This window comes from Leuresthes tenuis, unplaced genomic scaffold (genome assembly GCF_036924035.1).
Source record: "Leuresthes tenuis unplaced genomic scaffold, fLeuTen1.0.hap1 SCAF_21, whole genome shotgun sequence".
Classification (NCBI taxonomy): domain Eukaryota; kingdom Metazoa; phylum Chordata; class Actinopteri; order Atheriniformes; family Atherinopsidae; genus Leuresthes; species Leuresthes tenuis.
This window is the reverse complement of record NW_027325375.1, coordinates 19,205,788-19,222,798: the sequence shown is the minus strand read 5'-3', so window position 1 is coordinate 19,222,798 and position 17,011 is coordinate 19,205,788. Positions and strand designations below refer to the sequence as shown.

The following is a 17,011-nucleotide window of genomic DNA, read 5'->3' as shown; positions in this document are numbered from 1 at the left end:
GCACACACAGCTCAAAGGACACAGTTCCGTTATACTTTAACCTTCTGGTCCGCTTATTGACTTGTATAGCTCATATTTTTCTACTATTGTGCACTACTCTAAGTATTATGGTTTGCAGAGCATTAGCATCAACAGGGCAATCCAGTTATGAATAACAGCTAAGTCATTTTAAGTGACCATATGGTGTGTGTTAGAAGTGGCCAGGAGCAGGAAACAGAACAATGACACAGAGTACTTTGTAAATAATTATTTGAATACTTTGATTGATGGACGTGTTGTTGCCTCACCTACATACAGTTTACTGGTAACCACGGCATTTAAACCACGATGAGGAGCATCCCAGTGCTTTTATAGAGCAAGGAGCACAGAAAGGACCAAGAGTAAGACACTACATAGGGGCTGTTGTAGCAAGAATACTCTTTTGGAAAGTTTAAAGACGTAGGAAATCTGAAGATTGCACTGTCATGACTATTTAACTGGTGATCTTACATTCCTGTGAATGTTGTGTGTATAAATGTGCTCGTGTTGTATGAATGGCTGCCAATTAATGTTGGTTTGTCATGCAGTATAAAGCCTGGAGTAGAAGCTCCAAATCTTCTCTTTCTTGGTTCCTCCTTTCAGATCTAATTGTGATTTAAATAAATCTTGACTGCAGGTGGAGCTCTGAGCTCCTCTCATGGAAGGTGCAAACCTCAGTCTCTAAGGAGCTTCAGCACCCATCACCTAAAACTGAGCTTATGTTTCACTTCAGATTCAAACCAATACCTCTTTGTTTTTCAGCTCAAATTCATTAAATGTAATTTTTATTTTTGTCTGATATTAGGAAGCTTGTGATGCCTTCAGGTCCTGGTGGATAATTTAACTTCATCTGATATTTTGGGGTTATAATCACATTATTCTAACTTGAATGGACTTTTTTAGATGTAAAAAAGAAAAAGGTAATAAGAAACGAATAATGAATAAAAAGAGCAGTCGTAGATAGAAAATAGTCGCTTTCGTTATCGTCACCGAAAAGCCGCCTCGACAGGAAAGAAGCGAAGTTTCCGAGCTGCAGGGAACGCAGCGTTTTTTCCCTTCACGCGCTTCCCCGAAACAAAAACAAGCAGAGAGCTCTCGGTTACAAGCAGCGCGTGCAGCAGCGACAACCACGGAGGAGGAGGAGCCACTCTCAGCGCCGTCGGTGTCCAGGAAGCAGGCAGCGAACCCCGGCTTGGACGCGTCTCCGGTCCCCGGCCACATATGGTTCTCCTCCGGCACATCTCCGTCGCCCTGACCGCCGCCGTGGCCGCCCTGGGCTCCGCGCTCTTCATCGCCCTGAACTACTTCTACAGGAGGCGAATATGGTCTCCACAGGCGGAATACTGCACGATCAAAGAGGTGAGAATGCATGTTCCTCTTTTAACCCCCCCCCCCCCCCCTTAATATTTTAAAACATTTATTTTATTTAATATGAAAGAAAACAGTTTAAGAAGCGGGTCCGGAGTCAATTACCACAGCCTGATTATGACTGGGATGAAGATGATTAGTCATGTTTGATGGGTGAAAACAGAGGCTTCAGTGGTGGTGATGAAGGCTGCGATGATGCTGAAGGTGACACTTTTTTGTGACACACACAAAACAAGGTGAGAACGGTGAAAATGAAGCTCACAAAACTTACTGTAGGCGAAGATCAGTGGGTGGTCTTCATCATGAAGACGATAATGAGGATGATGATGGCTGGAAAATAAACCCGATGAAGAGATCTGTGAAGCTGAACAAGAAGAACATGAAGATGTAGAAAATAAACAACAAAGGCATGATAATAGTGATGGAGGGATGATGGTGAGGGTGTCAAAACTGTCCATGTTGGAGGAGAAGGAAACAAAGAAGATGAAGGAAGAGGTGGTGGTGACGATGATGATGAGGATGACCTCAGTGGTGAAGAAAAAAAGAAAAACGTCTTCATATTTTGCTTCTGAGGATCCAAAATAAGTTTTTTTTTTTTTATTAACAGGAGCTTCAGGGCGATCCCAATTCTGGAAAAGTTGAGTAAAATGTTGAGAAAATCAGGATTAAATTCATTCCAAATCTCATCAATTAACATCTTTTATTCACAACAGAACACAGAGAGCACATTAAATGTTGAAAGTGAGACTTCACTGTTTTTATGAAAAGTTATGAGCTCATCTTGAATCTGACGGCAGCAGCACGTCTCAGAAGTGTTGGGCAACAAAAGGCTGGAAAAGTGGTGCCAAAAAAGGAAACAGCTGGGGGAACATACTGCAATTCGGCAGGTTAATTGAAAAAAAAAAACAGGTCAGTAAAATGATTGGGTATTAAAAAAAGAGCACCTTGCAGAGGCAGAGTCTCTCATAAGTAAAGATGAGCAGAGGTTCAGAAATCTGCATAAAACTAGAGACAAATTGTGGAGAAATTTCAGGAAAATGTTCCTCACACTTTGAATATTCAGCATCTAAAGACCATAATAGCATGAAAATATTCAGAGAATCTGGAGACATCTCTGCTTCAGGCAGCTCTGCATTAAAAACAGACCTGATATGGAACTGGAAACTGCACATCTGGAAAGGCTCCATCAATGCTGAAAGGTCTAAACAGATTTTAGAGCAACATGTGCTTCCATCCAGGTGATGTCTTCTTCAGGGAAGGCCTTGCATATTTCAGCAGGACAATGTTAAACCACATGCTGCATCTAGAGCTGGACTGACCTGCCTGCAGTCCAGATGTTTCACCACCTGAAAACATTGAAAAAAAATGGCCCAGGACTGCTGAGCAGCTACAGTCCTACATCAGACAGAATGGGACAACATCCATCTCCCAGAGGTCCAACAGCTGGTCTCCTCAGTTCCCAGATGTTTGCAGCCTGATGTTAAAAGAAGAGGAGACGCCACACAGTGGGAAACAGGAACCTGTCCCATTTTTTATGATACATATTGCTGCAATTAAATTGAAGATGAGCTCACATCTTTCAGGATATTTTTAGATGTTCTGTTTTGAGTAAAATATCAGTTTATAAGATTCTGTGATGAAGGTTTTTCTCTCCTGCTAACTGGATGTTTTTAAACTTATTTCTCCATTCTGAATTAAATCGAACATCAGGGTTTGTAAGATTTCTCTTAGTTTGTGATCTTTGATGGGACTCTACTTTGTGGAGTTGTTGGTCTTCGTATTCTCGTTCAGTCTTTGCTGCGTTCAGTTTCTTGACTTTTATGTCCAGCCCACTTTTTCCAATCGTAGCCTGTGACCTTTGCTTTGGTTTTATTCCTGTCTGGGGTTTACATATGAGTGCGTTCATTTACTCCCTGCGTATTTTGTTTTAAGTGTTTATTCCCTTTTCTGAGACTCATTCCGTTTTGGTTTCTTTACCCTATTTTAGCTTCACGCATCTGTTGGCATTTTATTCCTTGTGTTTCCCGTTTAGTTCTGAGTCATTTTCTCCATCCTGATCTTAGCTCAGTTATCAGTTTGAACAGTCTTTATTGGGCAGGTATGTGAGCACATACAAGGAATCTGGCTTTGCTTAGCTCTCTATACAAGCATAAAAGACCCTTCACCCTACACATAAACTAAGTAAATAAAGAATAAACTAAGTTTTAATATTTACAAGCAACAGTAGAGCAGTGGAGAGGACAGCTGTGAGATGGAGAGCTGCGTAAAGATGATAGGTCGACATGAAAAACAATCAAGATGGTTAATGAAACAACAGTATATATGGCTCTAACAGAAGAGTGGATGATATTTAAATAAATACAGTGCAAATATGTGGATAAATTGTCTTAGTTGTAGGAGAAGAGTTACGGTTATTCCACAGTAATAAACTCAACCTGGAGTTGGGAGTCAAACGCTGCTCCCAGATGCTTGTATGTACTCACAATTAGGACTTCCTCACCGTGTACGACACTAAATTTCGGCTTACAGTTGCTCCAACGTCTCTGGTTAAGCAGAGTCCTGCCTGTGATAAAGCTGCCGCTTTGCCACGCCTCTGCTCAGCTGGAGTGCCTTTGAGCAAGATGTTAAAACTCAACGGAGCAGAAAAACACCTGAAACCTGTCAGGTATGGGTGATGGTGAAAGGATCCAGATGTGGGACACGGAAGAATCGCAGGAGGTTGAAGGTTACCTAAGCTTCATTTATTTTTAAAACTAACAGAAAGCCCAGCCGGGTTGGAATATCATGAAAGTAAACTGTGGAAGAAAAAAGACCGAACAAAAGCTGAGGCAGAACTACTGTGAGGCAAAGCGTGGAGTTGGAACAGCGAGGGTCTGAGACCGACTGGTAAACCAGAGGCTGAAAAACTGTGGTGAAGTGATTAGTGAATGAACAGCAGCTCAGGCAGTTGAGAACGTGAACCAGAAACCTACATAACTGAAAGGAAAACAAGACTAAAGGCATCATAAACAACATCCTAAATCAAGATTTCACAAGAATGAAACGTTATAAAAAACCAAGCAGGAAACAACAAAGCCCAGTAAAACCAAGAGAAAACCAAACCAAAGTCCACAGAAATACCCAAACTCAGGGAAATCTCTACAGCAGCAGTTCATAATCTAAACGTAGAAGTCGTAAACGGAGCTAAGGAGATAAGTGTGCAGCAGCTCGTGTCTTTGCGCAACGTCCACACAGGCAGGAGAAGCAGCAGAAGAAGAGACTTCTGCACCGCCAGGGTTTGAGGTTTGTCCCTCAGTGGGCCGCATGAGCCAGAAATACACGGCGGCGAGCCTCTGAACTTTAAAAGCAGCCGAGATCTGCTGCCGTTAACGAACCGCACCGCACCGGAGAGCCGTGAAACATGTAATTCTTAAATTCTTCATCTTCATTCTGACCTCTTTCTGCAGTAGTTGCTGTATCATTTTATCAAGGAGTCAAATTCTAAAAGATAAAAAAATCCAAATGTATTAAGACTTGATCAGTCATCGGCTGCCTGAGGTGATATCTTTCAGTGAGAGGCTGTGAATTTGCAGTAAATCGGCACACGGCATGAATGAAGACTAAGCTTGTGTGACTTTTAAACAGGGGAAGAACGATGTGGGCAGGTTCTCAGGGGGATTGTGGTGTCCCGGTGTTTGACAGTGAGCTGGCAGGGGTTTGAATGTGGCTGCTAACCTTTTCAGAGTTGGCTGCTTGTCCTCCTACAGACGCAGGAGGCTCAGTGAAAGACGAGTCTGCAGTAAAGCTGCAGTAAGAAGGAGCGGGGGTGTCACTACACTGCTCTCGGTAGTCTTTTGTTAAAGTGTGAGTTTCATCTCTGGAGGTCTGCAGACACTGAATCATACACCTGAAAATTGAGGAGAGCGCGTATCAAGAGTGTGTAACGCATTCAGTTTGATGCATAATGATAATGCATAGTAATCCAGTCAGTAAAACGATTAAGATATATGCACTCTTAAATGGGCAAAGACAACAATGTTTCAGTCTGATACATTATTTATTAATCAGAAATATAAGAGGGGTGAGTGGGGTAAGATGAGCCATTTTGATTAGATTAGATTCAACTTAATTGTCATTGAAAAGTGCAGGACTTTGTACAAAGAAATTAAGTTTGGCATCCAATCCAAAGTGCAAATCCAGTGTATACAAATAAGTAGATAGATAAAAGAACAGTGTTGAGATTGGCGCATTGTGGAGGTTTTGGAGGCTGCTCTGTACACACAGTCTTTGCATCCAGTGAGCTTTTTCTGTAAAAAAAAAACACAGATTTCTGAAACATTTTCCTGTGCTGGTTTGGATGCTGTGCTGCTGGGAGGATTTTTTAAAATTTTACATCTGTTATTATGCGTAACCATGGCAACAGGAAAGTTGTTAACCTGTTGGAGTGGTTAACGCAGCTTTCCAAAGCCCAAGTGATGCCTGGAATAAGACCACAAAATCAAGATGAGCTGAAGAGGAGATGTCTAGGATGCAGAGCAGGGGGGGAATGGAGAAAAAGGAGAAGAAAGTTTAAATAATTTCTTCCCTTGATCATAATAGGAAATGTGAGATAACTGACAGATAAAATGGACGAGTTTGGAGCCCTGATGAGGACACAGCAGGAATATCAGGAAGAGACCAGGCTGCTCTCTGCTCAGTTTTAAGACTATACGGGCAGACAGAGACTGCAGACAGAGAGGTAACAGTAGAGGAGTAGGATTACTCAACAACAGTCACACCAACGCCAATGCCCCCCTGAACTATTGGCTTTGAGTTTCTGTCCATGCTGTCTCCTAAGAGAGTTCACCCGTGTTACCTGGTGACGAAGATTTCTACCACACTCTCCACTCTGCTACTCTTAATCTTTCTACATGTTTGTCAGCTGAATAATATTTCATTTTGTTATGTAACATCACATTTTTAATAATGATACTGCTGACGTATGATTCCCCTTTGGGGATTATAGCACTGAGAGTTATCTGGTCCTCTCGTGACTTATCTTCAGGCTGTTGACTTCCAGTATCAGCAGAGCAGTTGCCAATCAATACTAAAATGAAACGGATATCTCTGTTTATATGTGGACCCATGATGAACGTTTTGCCCCTCGGCTCCCATCTTCTTGCTGTAATTTTGGGTCCCACTGTAAAGAAATTATTTTCTATCTTTGGTTTGTAACTTCACTCTGAGGCTGTTCCAGCAGCAGAATCAATAATGTGATAAATTACATGTGAGCGTGCTGTTCTGATGGCCCACCGGTGAACTTGTTGTGGCATTGCTGCAGGTTATTTCAGCTAAATACAAACATGTCTGTCTTCTTTTTCTCTCTCTGTAGTCTGTTTGTGCAAGTACCCCTGTTTGTGTTCAGCTCATAGCATTTAAACTCTGAAATATGTGTACCCCAGAGGTAAATCTACTCTTCAACTAGCCTGTTTTTCCTGAAAGTGAGTAAAAACCACCGCCCAAAGTTTAATAAATGATGCGTTTAATCAGATTTTTCTTGGGTGTTTCTGCCTGCAGGAGGAGGAGGAGCGTGGGAAGCGTCAGGTTTTGGTTCTCGGTCTGGACGGGGCCGGGAAGAGCAGCATGTTGCAGGGTTTGACCCCCGGGGAGCCGGCGGCAAAAAGAGGGCGATGTCGGCCCACCCGCGGCTTCAACTTCATGAGCCTCAATGCCCCCGCCTGCCAGCTCGACTTTCTGGAGAGTAAGACTCCTTTTATCCATCCTTATCGAACACTGAGGGCTCTGTGTGGATTCCAGCAGATATTTCTGTGTTATCAGCCAGCTTGAGATGGAAAATAGAAAGAGCTTTAACCTCCTGTTCAGCACAGCTGTCCCTTTGTTTCATGAGATGGCTCCACAAAGATAAAAAGGACTAATTAATCAGATAAGAAATACTTTTGCAATATTAACTATTTAAAAGAGAAACATCTTAGCCTTAACCGGCAGTCACTGATTTTACAGATACAGCATTGTTTGATAAAATTAGCTTTTTTTTAATTTTTGGTTGTACTATGGTGTGACTGAGAATATTAGTTCACGTTAACAGCTTAATTATCAAAGATTAGTCGAAGTTAAACCATACATAAACCATCTCTAAAACTTGATTTAGTTATGTAAAGATAAGGGAAAGTATGTTTTATGGCATTACTTTTAAAAAATTGAAGTGTCACCTTTTAGTGAAAAAAAGCATTGATTCTGGTTATTCTTGCTCCAAGGAAATGGAAAACATTTTTCTTATTTCTCAGTGTTGAAGTTAAATGGTTAAAACCACCACAGGACACAGGACACTTTTTTGCCTTCTTGTTGGGACTCTTTAAGATTTATAAATCTGACAAACCAACTTTTTTATTCATAGTCCAACATCTAAAACATGTGAAATGTTGAAAGTGAGACGTTTTACAACAGTTTCACGAAGGTTTGATGTAGGCAACAAGTCTTAAAAGAGTTGGGACACGAGCAGATCTGCCCCTAATTGTTCATCCAAATACAGCTGAACAACAAGGGTTTAATTCATAAGAAAACCAGCTGTAATTTTTACAGAAATACCGATAGTAGCCATGCTAAATCAGGAGCAGAGATTCAGAACTCGAGTTGTTTTTCCCACTTTCCTTTCCTAAAAGCCGACAGCATCCGTCACTGCCAACACAGAGACAATCACAAACTAATTGTACTCAAAGTTAACTGTGAATCTGTTGGAGAACCTCCAAAACTGCATCCATTTCATTTCACTCAAATAAGGACGAGGACATCCCATCACACGGGTCCTAAAAGGAAAGGTGGAGGATGATCCAGTTGGGCTGTGTTATATTCTCAGACAGACTCATAAATCCCACAAATTAGCGCTCTGCTGAAAGCCACGGCGCTGAACTAAAAATAACATAATGACTTGGCTCATCATTCAGTCAGCGGACATGAGCATCAGAATGAGTTCCCGTGAAAGGATTCGGAGGAATGTGTCACACTCAGTGGCTGATTTATTCACAATCTGAGCAACTAATCTGTTTCTCATCTCTGTAAGAGGAACGCTTGTCGCCACCCACTCAGAGTACTTCAGTAGCTGGATGGTAAATGTCAGAGCATTGTGTCGGAGGTGTATTTGTGAAGTCCACTGAGGGAATCCAGCAGCAAACCTGTAAACTCTAAATAAAAGAGGCAGGTCGGATCGGGTGAGGTGGCTTTGGGGTTTGAACAGCTAAGAGGAGGCAGAACTTTGTGGTTGGGCTGTAAGTTCATCTTCCCTGTTCTGTTTGCACAACACGTGGACATCTGCATTTTATGTGGTTCATTTATATCACAAGATAATTGAATAAGAGAGACATCGAATGACAAACTGAAAGGGTGTAGGTTACAGTACAAGTAAATCAACTGCATCTTTAACCTCTGATTTAAATACAGAATCACGGTGAAGAAAGAAAAAGATGAACTATTTCTATCTGTAGGATCTTCACGCTAAACTTTTATCTCAAAAGTGAAAAATGATGTTATTTCTACACAAGTTTCAGTGTGCTGCTTGTTTTAATTTGGTCAGGACAATAGTTCCAAACTTGAACTCCCATAACGGATACACGACATTTCATATTGGTCTTTTAAAAAAATATAATTTCCTCTTTATGTGTATTTATAGTTATAAGTAAAACGATTGAGTTGATGTTTGTCACCTTTACACGGTAATTCATATGTGATAAAATGAGTTAATAACATAAAATGCAGACTAATTTAGGGCATAAGAAGTCTTTGATTTTGCTTTACATTTTGTTTTTTACGTATATTATATACATTTTGCAGTTTAATTTGTTATCAACAACAGCTCCAAAGAATTCAGTTTCAATAACAATGTCAATTTCAATTTTCTTTGGTTATTAAGTGAGCGATTTCCGATTATTAGACACTTTGTTTTTCCAAGGTGAAGAGATAATTTGCTCAAATCAAACCATTGTTTAACAATCGATAGTTCACTTTCCACAGTCTCAAGAAGCTGCTTGAATTTTTCCCCACTACGAAAAAGAAACCTAACATAAATCGATAATATATAATGAAAACGACAACGGTTCAAGTACCGAACCCTGTGGCACACCACACATTACCTTTAATGAACCAGAATCTGTATTCTAACCTAATTTTCCTTTTTTAAAATAAAAAATAAATGAGTATTTCTTACATAGAAACTCACACAACAGTTGACAAAAAAAGTATTTTGTACTGACACCATGTCACTAATTTAAACTGACCGAATAGAACTAGTATTGGTGGGTGTCTATGGCTCAAGGTAGTGAGGTTAACCTCCAAACCTCCTGGTTTTATTCCTTGCTTCTCCAGTCTGGTCTGCATGTTGTCTCTGGACAAGATAATGAACCACACTTTACCCTGTTATATTAAAGTAACAGTTGAGAATTTTGGGTTCAGGAAGCAGACGCTCTCTCTACCTTCAAGATTAGGCTTAAAACTTTCCTTTTTGATAAAGCTTATAGTTCGGGATGGCTCAGGTGACCCTGAAACATCCCATAGTTACGCTGCTATAGGCCGAGACTGCTGGGGGGCCTCTTATGTCACACCTTTCCTCACTTTGCTCTTTTTTCCCTTGGTCATTAAGAGCTTTATATATGAGGTGACCCGATCCAGAGTTGCTACATGGTTAGATAGTGAGTCTGCAACACAAGGACAGACCTACAGAAAGCACATCTGATTCACTTTGGAAAAACTACCTTTCAGATAACAGTGTTATGCTGATGAAGCACCGAGGTTACAAGTGGAAACACGAGCAGCCTTGAACATAACATCGGAATGTGTCAAAGTTCAGTTTAGTTGAACTTTGGATGCTAATATCTGGCATAAAGAGCATCGTGCAGCTGTGAGGCCGTGAAAATAAGTAATAAATGGCAGTACTAAAGATTAAAGAAAACCATGTGCAGCAAGCCAACAACACACAGTCCAGGAATAAAAGTTAACTTTGGCTGTCAGACCTCTTGATGTGATCGGGAGGTTCATAGAGCTGCTGCAGAGACCTTCATCATCAGAGATGAAAACATCCTCACGCCCAGATGACTCAGTGTCTGCTGCGTGTGCACGTGTATCTAATGAGAGGGCCTGCTGAGCGGCATGCTGAGCGGCAAGATGAGCGTCCCGCTGAGCTCCCGCTGACTGCGCAACACAAGCCGAGCGCCACCTTCAGTTTCTGTATTGAATCAGGTGAGCGGGTACCAGGCCACATCAGCTTAAAGTTCATCACGGCCCAGTTTCCTAGCAACCCTGACTAATGAATTCATTAGTCAGGGTTTAAGGCGGCGAGGACCTGGAGTCACACCTGCCGAGCCTCGCTGGTCGCTGCAGGAGGAGATGTAGGAAGGCAACCCCCGGTCGCGATATAAAACTTTCCCTCTGCTGGTTTTGAACAAACGTGTCCTGTAACTGTGTAGATGAGCCGAAGTGCTGCAGAATGCTTTGAAATGCGTCTCCTGGGGGGGGTTTGGATTTTACCTCATGAAGGAATTTTATATTCAATCAATCCACCAGCCCTCACATCTTATCCCCTGATGTTTAAAACATGAAGGAGTTGCTGCAGTTTTTTTTGTAAACATGTCCTCAAATACACTGCGTTCTTCCAGAAAAACAAGAATAATGCCTGTGAGTGCAAGGAACAACAAAGTCGATCAAACGCTTCAATACTGATGTTTTTTTCTCCAGAGAGTAAGAAAAACAACAGATTTAATAAAGAAAGAGGAGCTACGCCGTTATAGTTCCCTCTGAGCTTTGCTTACATAACATGTCTGGAGGCAACAAGATGGAAAAAAAATGAAATGGTCTAATTTGGCCTGGAGGGAAATGTGGATATGAATGACGTCAAAGTGCTGCTTTGGCTTGTTTTGTTCCTCACTGAAAGGCAGATCTAATTTGGTATGACAGACATATGAAATTAATCTGGGGCCAATTTGTTTAAAGGAGCTGATCCAACTCTGCCCGTCAGTCTGTCCCTTTTTTTTTTTATTAATCTCAGAGTGCTGACAGAGAGCAGACTGAGGTGGTCTGTTCACACTTACATAATAAGATCTGATATTTTGGGCTAGCAGACAGTTTGGGGCGCTTCAGCTGAATGAAATCTCACTCCTTTCTTATTAAACCCTCATTTGTGTGAAAACCCCCTGCTGTGGATAATTGGCATCCCCACGTAGAGCCTGTTTCCTGTGCAGAGACTAAAATCCAAAGGTTGTGTCATAATCATCTGATCTGTTTTTTGTGCATGAACAAGGAAAAAAAAAAGCTCCTCGAGAGCTTTTAGGACTCAGTCATTTTTTTCTTTGACAACGTTTGTTGTGATGCATTTCTGTGAAGCAACTTGTGTGTTTTCTGCTTTGAAGTCGGTGGCGGTGAGGATCTGCGGCGCTACTGGTTGGACTACCTGAGGAGGACTCATGTTCTGGTGTATGTGGTGGACTCCTCTGACAGGAGCCGCCTCCCAGTGGCTAAGGATGAGCTGCACCGCCTCCTGAGGGTGGAGCCCCAACTGCCTGTGGTCGTCCTGGGAAACAAACAGGTAAAGCACGCGTCTGTCCGCTTAAAACAGAGCATTGATACTGTTTTAGACGTTTCCCTCAGTTCCATTTTTTGTGTACTGTATGAAAATAAAACCAAAAAATGTTAATGTCAATTAATTATATAACCTGGTTTAGTTTTCTAATTGACTAATAGATCACATGAGAATTAAATGAGCTCAATAAGACACTGATCAATGATCTTAGAGAAGCAATTGTTGATGCCCATCAATCTGGGAAGGGTTAAGAGAGCCATTTACAAACTATTTGGAGTCCCAAGGTCAAAAACCCAAGAGCTACATCTCAGACTCTACGGGCCTCAGTTAGCATGTTAAATGTTAAAGTTAATGACAACACAATTAGAAAAAGAACAAGAACAAGTATGGCTTGTAAAATCTTAGAATGGACAGAGAGTGTAGAGTGTAGAGCCACTCTCAGGTGGTCATTTTCGTGTAAAAGTACAGAACCGAGCTGGCACGTGTCATTCCCCTCATCCATCCAGCGGAGATGATCCATCACACTCCTGAAACTTGTCTACATTTCCTCCTCGGCTCATTTTTCCTCTCACCGTGCAGCACTCGCGGAATTATGCATGACCCTCGAAGGGAAGGAAGGAATATCTGTCACATCTAGAGCCGGAGCTGTGGGAGACTTCTAATATGAGCGATAGAAGAATAATTTAATTCTAAATCAAACTGCAGAAATGATTTGTAATGTTTCACAGCTGCCACAATCCAGTTTGCTCATGTAGAATGTCTTCGTTAAAACATCAAGCGGCTCTACAGGTGTGGCAATAAAACACAATTTCTTCTCTTCTTTAATCTGTAGAATTGATTGGGTAACTGAAACGGATCAAACAGAATATGTACCGACTTCTCATACAGCGTGGTATGAAAGTTAAACTCAAGTACGTTTTATTTTGTCTGTCAGGTTGTACTTGTAAGCTTTTAAGTGACACTTGAAAATACAGCAAGTGTGGTTTTGGCGAGCAGGAGACAAGATCAAGAAGTCAAAGCGTTAAGACTTGGCTTCGTGACACTCAAGTTTTAGCACATTATGCTGATAATGGGCTGCACAGCTCATTCTGTGAGCCAACATCGGCTGTAAAACTAGCAAATTGAAGCTATTGTGCTGAAAATGAGGGATGTGCGCTCACGAGATACTAAAGAAACACCATGGAGCAGCAAATACCTTAAAAATGGCTGCCTGAATAGTATTAAAATTCATTTATTCAGCTAACAACAACAGCGTTTTGCTCAATAAAATAACCGGCATCACGATTAGAGCATGACCCCGTGCTGTGGTCATGATTCAGTGTCTATAAAACAATTATGTCTTCAGAGGAAGAGTTCCTTAAGCTCTATAAATAGAGCTCTCTTCTCTGCCTCTGCATTCGCCATGTTTAAGTACAAAGGATCCAACGGAACCTGTGTGTTGGTTCACAGGAACGAGGCGGACATCTGTTGTCTCTCCTGGTTTGAGTGGTTCGTGTAGGAGGGCAGCATTGCACTCACTGTCTCCTCATAGATGAAATTTAAAAGCTGAAATCGCCATTTAAAAACCTCAACTTGTGGTCATTTGCTATGACAAAGTATAGTAACAATTTTCATGAAACTGACCATACCGCCCACATAGCTTCCACTTATTTTGGAAATTGAATATCAGTGGTCACAAAAAATAATTACAAGGAAGGACTTCATACAACTTTAGCCCTTGAAGAACAGTCATTTTTTTGTCGTTTTAACGTGTTTGTTGCTTTCTGCAGGATAAGCCGAATGCTGTGAGCGTGTCAGAGCTCCATGAAGCGTTGTCTCTGGATGCTGTGCCTGAGGATAGGAAGCTGTTCCTCTTGGCTGCCCAGCTGGGCTCTGAGGGAGCCCTGAGGAAGTCTTGCCAGGGCCTGGACACCGTCAAGGACCTCCTGCTCCAGCTCGTCTGATCTCATGTCCTCCCACAGAGCAGAACTGGGGGATGGCTCAAGGACATCATCCTCCTCGACCTTCTTCTTGTTGAAACTAAGGCTTATTCAAGCAGAGGAGGTCATGATGAAGATTGCAGGAGCTGAGGCAAAAGAGATTGAAAAGGTGCCCAAAGGGAGAGCTAAGGACTTGTGTTGTTTTACTCATAGGAGAAAAGGAGCATGAGGACAGACGGTGGGACAGCAGGACAAGGGATTGACTTAAAGCTCCAGTCGTCATCTCCCGCCATTGACTCATACTTGTCTAAATGTCAACATGTTACAGGTTTATTTAAGCATGTAGTTTACGCTGTTTATAACAAGTACACTGTAACATGACGTGGTTACAGAAGCATACTTAGATTTATGTTTAATGTCCTGTTTTATGAAGCTTTTATGTATGACAAGAACAAAAGAGTCAGCAGATCAGAGCTGACGGAGTTCTGAGACAGCAATGTTTTTTCCGAATTAATTTCCTTGGCTTTAAGAGGATATTTGATTTCTTTTCTGAGGGCTGTATTTGATTTAGTGTGATTTTTTTTGTGGGAATTAAACAGAGTTCTGTGTCATTTTGAACAACTGGATTACTCGTTCTCTCATTGATTTTGTGAGGTTGCGGGATAAAATTTTGACACTTTTCTTTCAAGCTTCATTCAAGAGAGAACAGCTCCTCTTTGGTTATGTTTTGAGTAGCTTTCACTCATAATACTAATATAATACATATAATTTCCGAGGATGAGATTAATAAAATAAACATAAAGACAATACCAGTTTGAACAGAGCTATTTAAAAGACGAAGCCAAACAAGAACAAGAATTGTAACAATAAAGAGAGCTTCACAGAAACACTTGCTAAACACAAGCTAATTTTTTAAAAACTTAAACCAGGCTGATTAAAAGTTCAGGGTCCCCTCACTAGTTAGTTAAAAAGACAACTGTCATTGTGTATTTGAGGTGTAGCTACTTATAAAATTTTATCTACATATTTTAGTGAAAGTCATGGTATGTATTACCAATGCATTTCTTTTAGCAGCTGCACATCAAAAGATATAATGCTTATACAAAGAAATGTCTTTAAAAGGAACCAATGGTGACTTTGTATTGTTCTACCATGTTCATAACATTTTCTTTAAAGACAGGCATCTTAAAGATTAGTAATAACCAGTTTAACTCGGTTTTATTAATTAAAAGCTGTATGTTTTTTTTCTTTTAAAGGTATAATCTGGGCATGGCAAAAATATGGTGCACTAAAACAATTGTTCATAGTTTTCATGTGAACATGTTGTTTAATGTCCGTGTTTTGTTTTCTTGCATTTGTAGTGAACTGAATGTAGTGCAGGACAGTGTTTGGCGGTTCAAATGTCTATAAATATATAGACATTTGGTAGATTATTATCACTAAGCTACACCAAATTGGATAACACAGCAATAAATAAGTAAATAAATACATTTTAACAAAAACTCGTACTAAAAATGCTAGCTTAAACAAGCTAACACTAGCTTAAACAAGATAACGCTAGCTTTTTGCTTTACAGAAACAAATGGAGCTGTAATTCACCAACAGTGGTGTCAGTTTGGAATATGAACATTTTGACTAGATTATAATATATTTAATGGTGAGGTTCATTTGTACATATCCAGATATTTATCTTTCAGCTGCTTGTAAAGTTTTGGACTTTATTAGTCCTTTTAAAATACTGAGACAGAGTTTACTTCCCAGTTTTGAAGTCTTCCCTGACTGTGATTATAATTATCATCCATGACATCCACAGCCAGATTTATGGATAAGTGCAGAAATGTGTCTTTAGCTATACCATAGAAATATGCATGTAGCTTGAGTGAACTTAAACTTGTGAGGTTATTATGTAAAATGTGTACTTTTAGAGGTTGTTAATATTGTGCTAGCTAGACTTGTTACTAGATTATTCTCGATGCTAATCTTAATCTATTTCCTTTTGAGGAAAAAAAAATTTTTTTTTAAACTAACTCAGTGCCAGGAAATTGTATTCTGTTTAAAACAGAATTGGTAACCTGGAAAAAATCGTGAGATTGTCTTAAAAAATGTATGACTACAGCTTGCAGGTCCCTCTCTGCTGTGCTTAAGCTTATCTTCGAAATCGCCTACCTACTGAGAAGTGCAGGCTAGTGACTACAGAAACTGTTAGTGGCACCAATTAATTACTGATTTCTGCTTAAAATATGTCCTGTTTACCGTTTGCAAGTGAGCTACATCATTGATAATATTCAAATAAATTAAATTCAGTTTTATATGAATTATTATTAATAATAATAACATATAATATATAATTTATTTTGGAGATAAATAAAAGTATTTTTCATTTATATAGCACCAGATCACAACAAATATATCAAGGCACTTTAAAGATACAGTCAAATTCAAGCAAATTATAATCCTCCATTTAGTAATTGTAATCCAGTAAAATGAATTAAAATCCAAAACTAAAAAAAAACTTAAAAATCAAGAATACATGATTAATTTATTAACACTCATGTGACTTGATTAAAACAAATATAAGACAAAGACTTCCACTGTTTGTTTACTTTTCCTTTTATCTCCTGTTTACTTGCCAACGTGCCAGTGTTGGGTTTGATGTAAGCACAATAAATGTGCCAAAGACTGCATTAAATCAACCACCACACAAATTTAGACACAAAAATATCACAATGGCAGTTATAAGACATTTTTGTAGTAAGTAAAATAAACCATCATGAAATAGAAACAAATATTTTTTATAAGTAGCTCACAAATTATAGCGTCTAATAATAAAGTTTACACAGTCTATAAGTGACTGACATACATATATATATAAAACTAATTTCTACATGTTTGAAATCTCTCCTGGAAGTGTTTCCTTAAATTAAAGACAATTAAAACCCATAATATAAAAAAAACCCCCACACATTCTTTGTATAAATGCAGTTGTGAGGTATCTGACTTCAAAAATCCTATAGCAGAAAAAATGGATTTAGCTTCACTTGTTTTATGGTGAATCTAAACAGCAATGTTTGCTTATGATCCACATTTTTTATTCCTTCTGATGTTCTGCTGAAATTTTGATTACCTTTAGGCAAGTGTTAAGTTTAATGTGTGCACACCGTTTCCT

The 17,011-nt window shown here is 39.9% G+C and overlaps 1 protein-coding gene across 1 annotated transcript; it reads left to right on the top strand.

Moving 5' to 3' along the window:
• Positions 1 to 1,090: 1,090 nt before the first annotated feature.
• On the top strand, positions 1,091 to 16,799 carry arl10 (ADP-ribosylation factor-like 10). The gene is made up of 4 exons (XM_072374533.1): positions 1,091 to 1,377; positions 6,922 to 7,105; positions 11,757 to 11,932; positions 13,696 to 16,799. The coding sequence occupies exons 1-4, from the start codon at positions 1,240 to 1,242 to the stop codon at positions 13,867 to 13,869; spliced, it is 672 nt and encodes a 223-aa protein (XP_072230634.1). The 5' UTR covers positions 1,091 to 1,239; the 3' UTR covers positions 13,870 to 16,799.
• The last annotated feature ends 212 nt before the right edge of the window (positions 16,800 to 17,011 follow it).

Excerpts from the sequence above, each read along its gene's own strand:
- arl10 (XM_072374533.1), top strand. The coding sequence starts at position 1,240 with ATGGTTCTCCTCCGGCACATCTCCGTCGCCCTGACCGCCGCCGTGGCC. Across the intron at positions 1,378-6,921 it reads AATACTGCACGATCAAAGAG|GAGGAGGAGGAGCGTGGGAA; the intron begins GTGAGAATGCAT and ends TTCTGCCTGCAG. Across the intron at positions 11,933-13,695 it reads TCGTCCTGGGAAACAAACAG|GATAAGCCGAATGCTGTGAG; the intron begins GTAAAGCACGCG and ends TGCTTTCTGCAG.